Source organism: Varanus komodoensis, unplaced genomic scaffold, assembly GCF_004798865.1.
Source record: "Varanus komodoensis strain SLA01 unplaced genomic scaffold, ASM479886v1 scaffold14_1, whole genome shotgun sequence".
NCBI classification, from domain to species: Eukaryota; Metazoa; Chordata; class Lepidosauria; order Squamata; family Varanidae; genus Varanus; species Varanus komodoensis.
In genome coordinates this window covers 20569271-20582911 of record NW_025335438.1, presented here as the reverse complement: position 1 = coordinate 20582911, position 13641 = coordinate 20569271, and the positions used below count along the sequence as shown (strand labels likewise).

The window sequence follows — 13641 nt, the reverse complement described above, 5'->3', positions numbered from 1 at the left end:
CCCTGACATCTGAAGACATTGTGTAGCAATTCAGTTGTTTTTGTTGTTGTGTCCTGGATAGGGATGGCTTGGTGACAGTGAAACAGGCAGTGGTAACCTCAAGATGAGATTGCTGCAATGTGCTCTATGAGCTCTACCCTCTTTTCTCCTTTGCTAAACTGCACTGGTTTTCAGTTCACGACCAGGCCTGGTTTAAGGTTTAAGCAGTAGTGTAAAAAGTTCTGAACTTGGGACCAGGATACCTGACAGCGTGTCTTCTCCTATACCAACCTGGATGGTCCAGAGATATCTGGAGGACATTCTCCTCTGACTGGAATCCAAGAGGAGAAGAGACTTCATTGTGGCAACTTCATTCCTGTGGAATCCCCTGCCCCAGGAGGTCAGGCAGACACCAACACGGTGCTGTTTTCAGCACATACTAAAAACAGTCTTGAGCCAGAAAGCTTTTTCTTGCTGGTCTGTCTCCATCTTAATGTTCTTTTGTTTTTAAATCTTTAGATGTTTTCATGCTGGTATTTGCTCTAATCTTATACCACTCCAGAATCTGTTTGCATGTGTAGCATTATAGAAATACTTTTAAATTAACAAACAAACAACTTAAATCCGTATGACTGGATAGAATGAAGTGAGGCTGAGCAAACCTTACGTGGGCAGTAAATGGGTCTGACAATCAATTGCTGCTAACTCTGCATAGTTGATTGCACTGTGTGTGCTCTTCCCACACATTTTCCATGAGAATTCATGTTCAGAGCTCACACATGATACTGTGGTTCCACCTAGAGCTTCTTCCATAGTGGTCTGGGAGCCCAGAGGAAGGAATGGAGCATGCCATGGCTAAGTCATGGGAGATAACAAAGACCCCCTTTCTGTGTCCACAGCCTGTGGCTGCGTGATTTGAGTTGTTAAGCCTCAAAGGCCTTCCCCCTCTCCATCCAAAATATTATTGGGAAAACCCCAAAGGCAGGCTTTTCTTGTGAAGACCACATTTCCACCTACGAGTTATGTAGTTGAGCCTTCACCTCCTATTTCTCATTGTACTACTCTTTCCTGTCAAGTTGACAATGCAATCTTAGGTTAATTCTACTCCAGTGTAGGTACTGACAAACAAGAGATGCTGGAGCTCACAGAAATTCTCTGAACACCATTTCAAAGCTTAGTTTGCTTTACTGTCATTTTAATTGGTGACCTGTGAATTTCAAATGGGGAAAGTGCACATTTCTATGTCCATTTCTTTAAAGTGTGCACTTTTCCCCATTGACTAAAGCATTAAAATGTGCATCTCTTCAAAAATGTTGACTTCAGTGTGTTCACATTTGTTTAAAATACATATTTTCCCAAATATGCAATTGAAAGCTCAAGACTAGGTAAGCATTTTCCAGAATAAAAATGCACTCCCATTCATTTTCATATTGCAAACAAGGCAAGTTTTGATAATCTGCAAACTAAAAAGAAATTCTCACTTACCTTTTCTCCAGAGTAAGTCCATGTCTTCAACTGAGCTTTTTCCCAAGTAAATGGTTATAAAGTTATTAATTGCATTCTAAGGCTTCAATTCTGCACATGAAGTTTGGCAATTAGCAGGTGGCCACCAGACCCTTCCCATGGGCTGCACTCTCTCTGGTCCCCTCCCCTAAGTGGGTTAGCAATATGGAGCACTAAATAGGCCAAATGTAGCTTATTTTAAAATTATTTTAACCTATTGACTGCGTCATAGTGGATATGGAGTATAGTACAGATCAACTTTAATTTGGCCTTTTTAAGGCTCTGAAATGCTAAGGTGTCCCCCTTTTTTTGTAAAACACACACACACACACACACACACACACACACACACACACACACTGGGGCAGTGGATGCCACATGTTGCCCAGTCCTGTAATATATACTTACTTGAAAGTGTTCCTTTAACTCAGCTGGACTTATCTCCTATGTCCTGCTCTTGACATATGCATTCTTTCTTGTGTGATTGTAGAAGAGAAAAGGTGGACCTTCTGCTTTACAAGATATATGTATCTAGTTCTCATTTCCAATAATATGACAACCTGTCTTCCAGCAGCCACAGCAGCAGCCTCAGCAGAGAGGTGCTCCAGATATCTCATTCTCTATCGATGCAAATAAGCAACAACGACAGCTTATTCAGGAGCTTGAAAACAAAAACAGGTAAGGGTCTATAATCAATTTTCTGCAACACACAGTCAGGCTAAATAGATATCTGTGGGTGAAGCAAGAGGCATAGATAAACAATATCAAGACAGAGCATACAAAGCCCATACAGAATTTATCATGAGAGGACCCGTAGATATAGAATGCAGCAGAATCCAATCAGTCACTTCCACTTGAGCTAGTTCTGTTATGCTCCAACCCTTTCCCTGTTCAAGTGGCCCCCAGTACTTTCACAATGGTAATTTAACACTTTTGGGGTAAGTAGAAATTCATTTTTGGAAAGAGGCACATTAGCAGAGCTCTCATAAGTGTGCTGCACTGAGCTCCCTCCTTTCGGAAATGAGTATTTCCATTCATTTGGGGCTTCCTTTGGAAACCCTAAATCTTCCTCGTGTAATTAGTGGGGTCCACATGCAGAACAGAACCAGTGGGACCAATTGCTTGCAGAAGGGAAATGAAGGGCTATAAAGGGATTCCCAGGGATTCTGCTTTGGTTTATTACAGTGCATTGGGGTTGCTGTATATGTCTCTTCTTTGCCATGTGATCATTGTAGAATTAGCACCTTGGTGATATCAGGTAGAAAATTGTGGCAGGGCAAATTGAGGACCAGTAACCTATGCATCCTCACTCTGAAGTATGGCCCAACAAAATTCTGGTATGATTGGAGTTCACAACCAGCCACTACACAATAGTTGTTGACTAGTAAGTTCAACCACAGTTTGTCAAGGAATTCACAAACAAATTTCAGTCTGATTGCTAAGTTAAATGATTTGAGGACTAAATAGGTCCTCAAAGTCCTATTTGGGTCTAAATAGGTCCAAGTAGAAATTATAATGCAATCTGGTTTTTATGATCTTTGAAAGTATTTATTTATTACATTCTTATCTGGGTCCTTTTCCCAAGTGTGAGGTGGCATATCTCACTGTTTTGTCATGCACACACCTTGGGGAAGTTCACACAATAGAAACCTCAGTGATTTTTTTTTACCTCTGTTGGTCTGTCATGCCATACTCTTCATGGCATTTTTGCATGGTACATTTTAGAAACCACAAACAGAAACAACAATCTGTTTTAAGGTTTTGTGGTACCCTGATGATTTGCTGTGTCATCTGAACTTGGAAAAAACAACTCATCATGGTTCCAAGGCCAGAACCATAGAGCTACTTAGCAAGAGCAACCTAGTGCCACTGCCAGCAGCTGTTTGTGCAGCTGTCAGGAGCATCCCTTCTCTGCCCACCTTCTCCCCAAAAGATCAACTTTGGAACAGGAGTGGTCATTCAGTTTGTTGGTGATGGGGCAGGGGTGATTCCAGTCACCTCTGCCCCCCATGTGTATGTGGGAGGAGCAAGAATCAGCTGGGTAGTGGTGCCCAGTTGGGGGCTGTGGCACTCAGCTGATTCCCATGCTGACACCCGCCCCGCCCTCCTCCTTTCTCCTGCTTGCCAGAGAGGCAACTTGAACCTGACAGCCACCTCTGCAGGAGCAGCAGGGAAAAACAGGGGATGAGTCCTTCTTCTCCCTTCATCCTGCCACTTACAAGAAGGATACTTTGTGGCCACTGTGTTGGGGACACCCCTCTCACAAGCAGGACTGAGAAAGGGGGACAAGTGGGAGAGTCACCTAGTTCCTCCTGGGCACCATGCCCAGCTGATTATTCTCCCTTCCCCTCACACCCACAAGGGGCTTTCCCCAGTGCACGCAGAGGGGGAGCCAGGGCAATTAATTGAGGATTTAGTCCTCCACCAGGCACCATTGCCCAGCTGACTCTCCCACTCACACTCCCAAGGGGCTTCCTCAGGCAGGTGTGGAAGCAGAGGGAAGAACTGGCTGAGTGGGACTATTTCTTTCCACAGCACTGACCAATTGATTTTCCTCCCTTTTGCCTGAGTGTGGAGGCAAAGGGCCTGATCAGTTCTCTCGTCACCTTTGCTGTGCCTTGCAGCATGAGCTCTGTTTGCACAACAGGGACTGCTTGACAACAGCAGTGAGCGGAACTCAGCTCATGATCAGAGCTGCCAAAAAGAGGAGCTGCATTCCTCCACGTACTGTTTCCTGGGATTCCACGTGGAGGACTGAGAGGGAAGCAAATGGCAGAAAGGAGGAAAGTTGCCACCATGAGCCTGATCATCTGTCAGGCACACTGAGATTAAAAAAACAACAACTACAAACCATGGTTACTATGCAGTGTTGCTTGTCATGACAAGCAAACTCGACCCTGCATATCAGTTAGGCTGACAGCCAGAGCAGTTATTACTTTAAAGATGTTGGTAGCATATCAGGGGCAAGGAGGCAGGCCTGTAATTTATATTGGCTAATACAGGTCATTATTCAGGAATATAAATTGCTCTCATGGTGACCTTGAGCTGGATCAGGACCACATCAGTGGAAGGCTTAAAGCACCACCAGCAGCAGCTATGTTGGGGTCCTAATCCAGATTGGTCCTCATGCGTTGATTCTATAGTATCCCCCCCCCCCCCCTAAAAGTAGCTGTTAACTATGTCTTTAAAGTAATGCCTACTTTGGGTCAGAAATCCTTTGATTAGCACAAAGTCACCCTAGTGAACTTCTTGGCCAAATGGAGGTCCTAGTCCTGACTCCCATACCACATTGACTCTCTAAATGCTAGCAGATTATGCACTCAGAAGGACAGAGCCCATACCTTCTTGGTCCCCTGTGACATGATGGAAAAGGACAAGTGCATTATGCAGATCCACATGGTCTCATCCAGTTAAGCAATACCTTATAGCTGCAGTATTTTTGTTTTCTGTTTTCTCTGGTTTTGGATGTTTTTACTTATTTATTGGACTGAAAGCAGCAGCTTGCACTAATCACAAGCCATTTGTGTGGTTCCCTGAGGTTTCTCAAGTGGCCTCCCTGAATGTGTGATGCTCCCACAGAGCCTCTGGATTCCAGAATCCTCTCCATAGTACCCTTAATATTTATTTATTTATTTATTTATTTTATTTTATTTTTCGATTTATATCCTGCCTCTTTCCTACAAAGGGCTCAAGGCAGCTTACATCAGTCTCCTCCTCCATCTTATCCCCACAACAACAACCCTGTGAGGTAGGTTGGGCTGAGAGTCTGTGACTGGCCCAAAGTCACCCAGTTGGCTCCATGGCTGAGCAGGGACTAGAACCCAGATCATCTGAGTCCCAGTCCCATGCTCTTAGCCACTACACCACACTGGCTCTCAATATAGGTTGACATTCTTTGTGCTAGCTGAACTCTCTGTCTGTAGCATTCTGTTCAGTGAAAATTATGCAGATCATGGACAACCTTTTCTCTTCCTCTCTAAGAGAAATCTTACAAGAGATTCATAGGTTGCGACTTGAACATGAACAAGCATCTCAGCCCACCCCTGAGAAGGCAGCACAGAATCCTACTCTCCTGGCAGAACTTCGGCTCCTGAGGTAAGTATCTGCATATAATGTTTAGCTATTGAATTTCCCAAGACTTTTGACAGTTACACATCTTGCTTATGTTCCAGTTAGAGAGCAATGCTATGACCCCTGGACATTGACTGGGGGCTAAAGTTGGGATGAAGCCTTCTGGAATGCATCCCTCCAGCATCCCAAAGCATCCTGCAAAGCGAGCCAAGCCAAGACGAAGTCCAGGAACAATCATGGCCCCCCAGCTGCACAACCAGCAGCCTTTCCCACCGGGCACAGCTGCCAAAGGATCAGCTGCAGGAGAAAGAAGAGGGCCACAGTTGCACCAGGCAACCTCAAGCAACCAACCTTCTTCTCCATCCAGTGCAGGAAGCAGCAGCTTGCAAGCACTGGTTTTTATTATGTTATTTTATTATTTTGCATATTTTATTGCAATTTAGTTATTGAAAAATAAGTAAAATAAAAAACCCTGCCAAAATGTATGTTTCTTCTACAGGCCAAAGTGTAAAAATATGCATTTTTCAGGGATCTGAATATTTTGAAGGGATTAATGCATTTTCAGGAGTGCAAAGTTGTATAGCTATAGATTTGCACAAAGTCAAATTCTTTTGATGAACAGATGATGGAACAAAAGGCAGCTGGCAATCCACAAAACAGGGACAAAATGGATTTTACATCCCTAGATTGGGCCTCAAAGCTCATATAATCATATAAGTCTTCGCTTAAAGAGCCCTATCAAAGGAGTATCTGCCACCTTCTAATGCAGTCTGTTCCAATGTCAAACAGCTTGTACCATCAGGAAGAACTTGCTAATATTTAGTTCTTCCCAATATTTATATACTTATATGGCCATTTCCTGCTTCCATCGGGCATTAATAGATATGGATTGGTTAATACCAGATTTTCCCAACCTAGCACCACTCGTCACCACAATCCAACATTTTTGGATTGAAGGTTCCGTCAACCCCAGCCACCATGACTGATGGTGGAATTCTGGAGATTGTGGATGCCAAGTTGGAGAAGACTGGTCTATGCTATTAATAGGTGCTAGCTGTGAGATGACAAAGGATAAAAATCCAAATAATAATTAAATAAATAAATACGGGTGGAAAAAAGATAAAATGTATTCTACTGAAGTACTCAGTTACTGTTTCTTTGACCCATAACTTCTGAAATCATTGGGGAGTGTGAGACTCGGGCACCAGTGCACCATACTGAAGAAACAAACAGAAATCAGAGCGAAGATTATCATTTTCTCTTTAGAACAGTGTATTTACAAATCGTCTTAGCCTAGAAAGTTCTATGGCACCCCATCTTCATATACAGAATTTATTTCAGGAATCTGAAGCCTCTTTCTAGTTTCTAGTAGAACAGGGACAGGGTGGGGGCAGAATAAAGCAAGCCCTAACCTCTCCCCAGTCTCTGAAAGCAGGATACCTCATTGCATGTAGGCTGTCTCCCACACGTAGAGTTCATGCAAGCAATTCTGCCTACAAGTATTGAAATGAGCACATTAGGAGAAGACTGTTTCCACTGTGATGCTGTCCCTGCCTCCCCTCCCAACCCCGCCCCACCAAGAAGTTTTCCTTCTACATGAATGAATAGGACTAAAATAAACCACAGAGGGAGGAAAGAAATCTCCCTACTTATACTCCATAATATCTCTGCTGATTCTCTCCCATCATGCAAGGCACAATTCTGTGAGAAAGAATAATATTTAAGTTCATGGCAAGGTAAGAAAAATGCTAGGACCAGGTCTCTATAATTTCACCTGTGGTATAAGTCTTTTTGTTTGTATAATACATTCTGACCATGGAATCCAGAGTTTCTACATGCAGCACTCAGACTCTAATGATGCAGACTTCCAGCAAGCCCCTATGGCATTTGCACACACAGGGCAGAAGAGACAGGCAAAGTAAGAGCAACCACTTTTTTTTGGTGGAACCAGTTGTTGCTGTTTGTACCCTGCCTATTTCCTATACTGGGACTTGAGGCAGTTGATGCCAAGGGCCAAAAGATATTGGATCATGGACTGCAGCCTCTTCAGCACTCCAGCCATAAAGGCTTTCCTGTGGCTTGTAGTATTAAAAGCCAAAGTGCTTAAAAGAAACAGATGTGAGCAGCTGGGCTCCAAATCAGTTAATTTTAAAGTTACTCCTGCAGAAACAGATTATTTATAGATTATTCTTTTTTGAAGTGTGTGTGCATTTTTAAACATTCTAGGATATTGTGAGCTACACACCTAATTAATTACTTGGGATCTCAATGCACATATATCATGTTGTGGTTGCTTTTTTCATTCTTGTTTTGCCAGTGGAGCTGTCTAGCAGTTGGAAATAGAACCATCTAGACATAATATGCAGCATAAGTACAACAGAACTTGAAAATGATTATAATCAAACTGTTATTGCCCACACCTCTTTTGGAGATGATGCCTGAAATGGATTATAATCTTGCTTGGATGGCTGCTTTAATTTTCAGGCTATTATTATTTTACTTTTTTTTAATGCCCACTGATTATCTGTGGCTGGCATTTCTGCTTGACTTATTGGGTGTTCCTTGAGTTGTTGGGTGGGGGTGTTCCTTAATTTTCTTCACAGATTTAAAAAGATAATACATTAGTTTAGATTTATTGGCACTGAATATCCATAGGGAGCTTTGTCAGTTGAGATCTTTCCTCTGTTTTAATTTGCATTGCCAGAAAAAGCAGTATCTGTCTGGCTTTGTGTGTGTTTGGAATAATAATCACCAATTAACTGTTAAAGGGAATATTTTGATTTCTTGCAGAACATTTGCAAAATAGAAAACCCAAAAGCAAAAATGAATATTAAGGTTCTCTTTAGCATACATACAAACTCTAGTGCAACAGTAAAAGAAGATTTGAACTACTATGTTAATGAACAAAATAACATTCTGTAAATTGCTATGTGAGGAAAGAATGAATTCTATCCAGGCTTTCCAAAAGTGTTGGTTGCCAGTTTTCAGTTATGGTATAGGTTTCACTTGATTATGGTATAGGTTTCAATCAAGTGATCTTTCAGTTATAGCTATATACTATATGTGTGTTAAGTATTGTAACTGTTCTGTGTTATTGTACTAGAATACAAAATAAAATGTTTATTGCCCTAATTACAGTTTAACTGGGACAATATTCCTACATGAAAAAAAATGTTTCCATCACGTGCAAGCTGTGTGTAGATTATTGTGTGTATTGCTTGCAAATGCAGGTTTTTGATGGCATGTTTATGCCCTGGTAGGTTGTGGAATGCTCAGATAGATGCTCTGATTTTAAATGCTTATTTCTTAGACAGAGGAAGGATGAGTTGGAACAAAGGATGTCTGCTCTTCAGGAAAGCCGGAGAGAACTCATGGTTCAATTGGAAGGCCTCATGAAACTGCTCAAGGTAAAATATACCATTCCTACTAAGCAAAAAAAGAAATTATGTGCAGTGGTACAGTACAAAAAGTAAAACAGAGAAAGAGGTGGCAGCAATTTCCAGCTAGTATATTTCATCCAATAAGCATTTGTTAGGGAAAGATCTCCTCATTTCCTTCAGACATCAGTTGCTTCTATTCCCTGGATAAATCCCACATAGTTTTGCTACTCTTACCATTGTTGCATCCTATAGTTTCACTATTCATTCCACAAAAGCAGTGATAATCGAGTCCAAATGTCCTTTTCTCTAAATAATGAATAACTTCTTTATTCCTTTCAGGTACCATGAAGTGGTATTGTCATTAGAGCAACCATTTGTCATACTCCATTTTATAATGTCTAAAACTCCTTAAACTTGATAATAGAAAGAAGAGGGCAGTGAGGGGCAGGGTTGGGGCGGGGGGGGGGGGCGGTTATCAGCTATTTGGAATGGTGCTAATGTAAATTCAGCCCTGGCACAAACCTGGCATAGTCTCATTTCACTTAAAAGAGAAGCCCCTATAGAGGAAAAATTCCTTTCCTGATAACTATTTCCATTTGACAAGGTGCCTTCTTTCATGTAAACTCTGTATAGAATTGTAGCAGTGCACAGAAAAATGACTAGTGAATCAATTTTGTTGTTCTTGAATCCTCTATTCATAGTATCATCGAACATGAGGATATTAAGAATATTGAGGCATACTTCGTTTTTGTAAGCTGAATCTGGGAACACTGTTTAACTTGAAGGTGTGATGCTATACAAGCCACTCCTGTTTTTCAGTGTGTATAGTAGCATAAGAGTGGAAGAGCCCTGTTTCCAAAACAGTGCTCCAAAAGTGGCCAGCCTGGTGTCTCTAGAACTGGGCTGGACATGTTGTAGCCCTTAGCCTAATTTATGAAACTGTCTACAAGCAAAGTATTTTGCCTTCTTGCATTTGCAGTCTATCCCTTCCATTGCAGCTGTAAGTGTGGGGAGGATGGAGGGGAAAGAGAGGAGGAGAGGCAGAAAGAGAAAGAAAAAAGGTGTTGCCACCCATTTTCTGGCTCTGGCCCATCCAGTCCATGGCCCCTAATAGGGACTGGATAGTGTCCCTTTCCAGAAAAAAGTGGTATTCACTTTGCTGAAAAATTTTGCAAAGATGACGTAAACACAACAGCTTTTCCCCATTGTCCCTTCAGTCAGCTAGCCAGCCAGAAATTGGTGTTCAAGTGTGCTAATTTCAAGGGATTCATTTTGCAGAGTGTAGTTGACAGCAGAATCCGGGTTGATGCCTGCTCTAAATCTTCAGTTTTCCTCTATTTACACTTTAAATGCCAATTCATCTAATTCACAATGGTCCAATCTTTCTTTAGGAAGAAGAATTGAAGCAGGGAGTAAGTTATTTACCCTGTAGTTGTCACACTAACTCTTTAGGAGTGCTCCTGTTTTCCAAGTGTGTGCTATACTACATCTGCTTGAAATGTGTGTACCTGCACGCCTTAAACCTTTTATCTGAGCACTTGAAGTACTTCATCCAGTCAGCTAATTAAGAGTTCTGGTTTTCTTAAGCACTCAGCATAAATGTAAAGGATCTCCATGGCTCATGACTGATATATAGGCATCTTGGGTACAAAGAGTAATCACTTTTTAACACATGCAACACAAACTAGAGAAGTGTCTAAACAAGGCCAGTAGTCTGAAAGTGCTTAAATAGTTCAGGTTGGTGAAAAATGCACTGAGCTGAGCTTAAAAGATTTCCAAGTGCTCTGACCTTGAAACTCCCTCACTCTGTTGTTCTCAAGCAGCCGCAAAGTTATTTTAACATCAGTTTTCAAGGATATGTCTAGGTTAACAATTCAGAATGTTTTTAAGATGCACAATCTTTTTGTAATGAAAGATGCAAAGTCTAAAATTGCATTTGCATGTCCATTTTTAAAAGCCTTAAGGATACAATCCACTGGGTTGTGCCTTCGATGCCTGCAAGCCCCTGAACCCAGAGGCTAATGAGCATCCTATGCATGGCAGGAGGAGCAGAAGGTGTAATCTTCCCTTCCCTGCACTTCCTCATCTGCATTCTTGCTAGACCCTCATTTTTGGTGTTGTAGCTGGGGCATATCAGAGGGGGTGGGAAGGAGGCTGCAGGAATCTGTTTCCTGATCTTGGTAGCCTTCTCTGCACTGGAACACCCCCCTTACCTTTGTCCAGTGTTGTGTTCCCAAGGGGGTGGTTGTGAGAGGGGAGAAGGGAGATCAGAGCACAGATTCTCAGCTCCAAGGTCAAACAGTGCAGCCAGCCTCAGAGCTAGGGATCCATATTATGCCATGGTTGTGCAAATACTGTCTAGGGGCTGTAGGATCACTCTCTCTGTCATGCTGAAGTCAGTAGCATAATGCAGCTTTAATTAGTAAAGTGAGGCATTACCACATGCTCTAGACATGCTGTGAGAGATTTCACACTGTAAGAAATCAAGCACATTCAAGTGAATAATATTTTATATAAAAATGCTGTGCTAGATTTTCACATTCTGACATTTTCAAAGGGAAAAGCGAGATTTGAGGGATATGAAAAGCTCCTCATCTTCCCCATATTCATAGTTATGGGTGAGGAATTGTGCCTGCTCACAGCCCTAACTTTTTTCTGCTTCCTCACCATTTTGTTATGTTAGTTATGAAGTCATGCCTGACCCATCATGACCCCATGGACAACATTCCTCCAGGCTCTCCTGTCCTTCTCCATTTTAGGAACTTAAGAAATTACCTAAACAGACCATTGGCCCCATATTGTCAAAACTAACTGACAGTGGCAAAATATAAGATAGCGTCTTTCTTTTTAAGGGCTTCTGCATAATTCTAGCCAATCAGAAGTCATATCATAATAATGGTGTCATCACCGCCATATAAACAAGTTTGTCTAGTACAGATGATTGAGGACAAAGCCCTATTTCATTTTTATTTCTATTTTTAAAAATGTATACCATCTTTCCATTCAAAACAAGTCTAAGGTAATGAATATCAGTTACATTTTCCTCACTCTGAATTAGGGTAAAAGAGTGACTATATCCTTGTTCCAGAAGGAGCAACTTCAACATATACTGCTTTGTGACACAACACAGCAAAACATTTACCCAAGTCCAGAAGCTCTGGACACATATTCATACATGTGACCACTAGGGTTGATCCAGTGAGGTCATCCATAATCCTCTGGACACAGGATTATGGGTATCCTGTGGTGAGCAGAAAGAACACAGAGGTGAAGGACATCACCCTTTTTCTCCTGCTTTGCAAAGCAGCTGGATGGCTGACTTCAGCTGTTTAACTGTTGCTTTGGAAGGGGTGGGGAGGAGGCTGGGGCACTGCCAGGATCTGTTGTATCTTGGCTGTGCTGGTCTCTTCTTCTCCCCAACCCTCTGGAATGCCTCCAAGCCCCTTCTCCAAAGTCACCCTTCCAGCCTCAGGAGACAGCCATGCTGTTCTTTCCATACCAAGGGGAGATTGGGATCAGAGCACGGAGATCCAGCTCCAGGGTCTAAGCTCTTTTCCAGAGTTAGAGCTTGGCATCTACATGATCTGATGGCACTTTAGATTGCAGTCTAGGAACCACAGGATGATTCTGTTCATGGAGTGATATGCAGTACAGATGAGTGGTATCCATGCTTGCAGCTGCATACAAATGCCAGTGCTGTCTCTCCATTTTTGCAAGATGCATATTCAGTTGCACATCCCCACCCACATGCTGCCACAAGTACTCAGTTACACTTGATTTTAGGATCATTGGCATAGATGCATTCATTCTTGCCCCCTTTTTGGAAAAGGATATACCTTTTAAAAAGAGGAAGTGCATAATATTTTAACAGTTGAAGTACTTCTTGTGGGGTGAAAGGATGTGTGAAAAAAATATTCCCTGCTTGGCAGTATTGTAGAAAGCACAAGGTTTTTACCAACATATCAGAGATACTTTGTGGTTAGTGAACTAGGCAATTGTCCATCCCCTAATTTTTTTTTTAATTTCTGCTGGCTAAGAAAAAGCTCTCTTTCAGAAACAGGAAGGTGATATTCTGTATAGAATATACGTAACTAGCCAATAGTTCTTTGTGAGTTGTGCTAGGTTCCAGCAGAGGGAGCCACACACCAAAAACCAGCTAACCAGATTTTATTTCAAGCCTTCCTGGGTGGGGATGAGAACACTTTTGCTGGGGAAATCAAGCTTTGTTCTTATGAAATTTCATAAAGAAGAAATCAAGAAGGTATAATTTCCATTAAAATACCTGCATGATGTCTGCAACAAGAAAGGAATTGGTCTGTTTCTGAGTATAACCTCAATATAAACCTAACTAAAACTACTCTGCCAAATGAACATTTGTTGTTTTAGACCTTGAAATGGCAAATAAATCCTTGGAGCATTAAGGAACCAAATCTTCTCCCCAAAATTGCTGTTAACTAGCCCTATTTGTGTTTATCTTGGCCTTAGAATTCTAGCTATTGTATACTGTGGGACTGCCACTCTAAAAACAAAATGGAGTTCTACCACTACAGGTATTTACGTTGGAAGTATGGCTGCCAGTAGTGGAAACAGCAATAATGAAGTGGATACAGGACTGGCTGCTGTTCCAAACCTTCACCAGACATATCGGAAAGTACCTTGGACAGGATAGGAGAGGGTTTTGCCTTCCTCCCTCAGAGATCTTGAGATG

At 41.9% G+C, this 13641-nt stretch overlaps 1 protein-coding gene across 24 annotated transcripts in view; it reads left to right on the top strand.

The window, feature by feature from the left end:
- The window catches only part of DTNA (dystrobrevin alpha), a 243459-nt gene that overhangs the window by 211593 nt on the left and 18225 nt on the right, over window positions 1-13641 (top strand). For 15 of the 24 annotated variants that reach the window (XR_006414079.1, XM_044424046.1, XM_044424045.1 and 12 more), the window contains 4 exons: window positions 2054-2160; window positions 5464-5577; window positions 8864-8960; window positions 10325-10345. Coding sequence is in view for 23 of the 24 variants with exons in the window: in XM_044424046.1 (XP_044279981.1) it covers window positions 2054-2160; window positions 5464-5577; window positions 8864-8960; window positions 10325-10345 (339 nt within the window). In the remaining variant the exon portion in view is untranslated. The remainder of the gene's footprint in view (window positions 1-2053; window positions 2161-5463; window positions 5578-8863; window positions 8961-10324; window positions 10346-13641) is intronic. The other 9 variants (XM_044424035.1, XM_044424053.1, XM_044424040.1 and 6 more) reach the window with 2 other exon arrangements.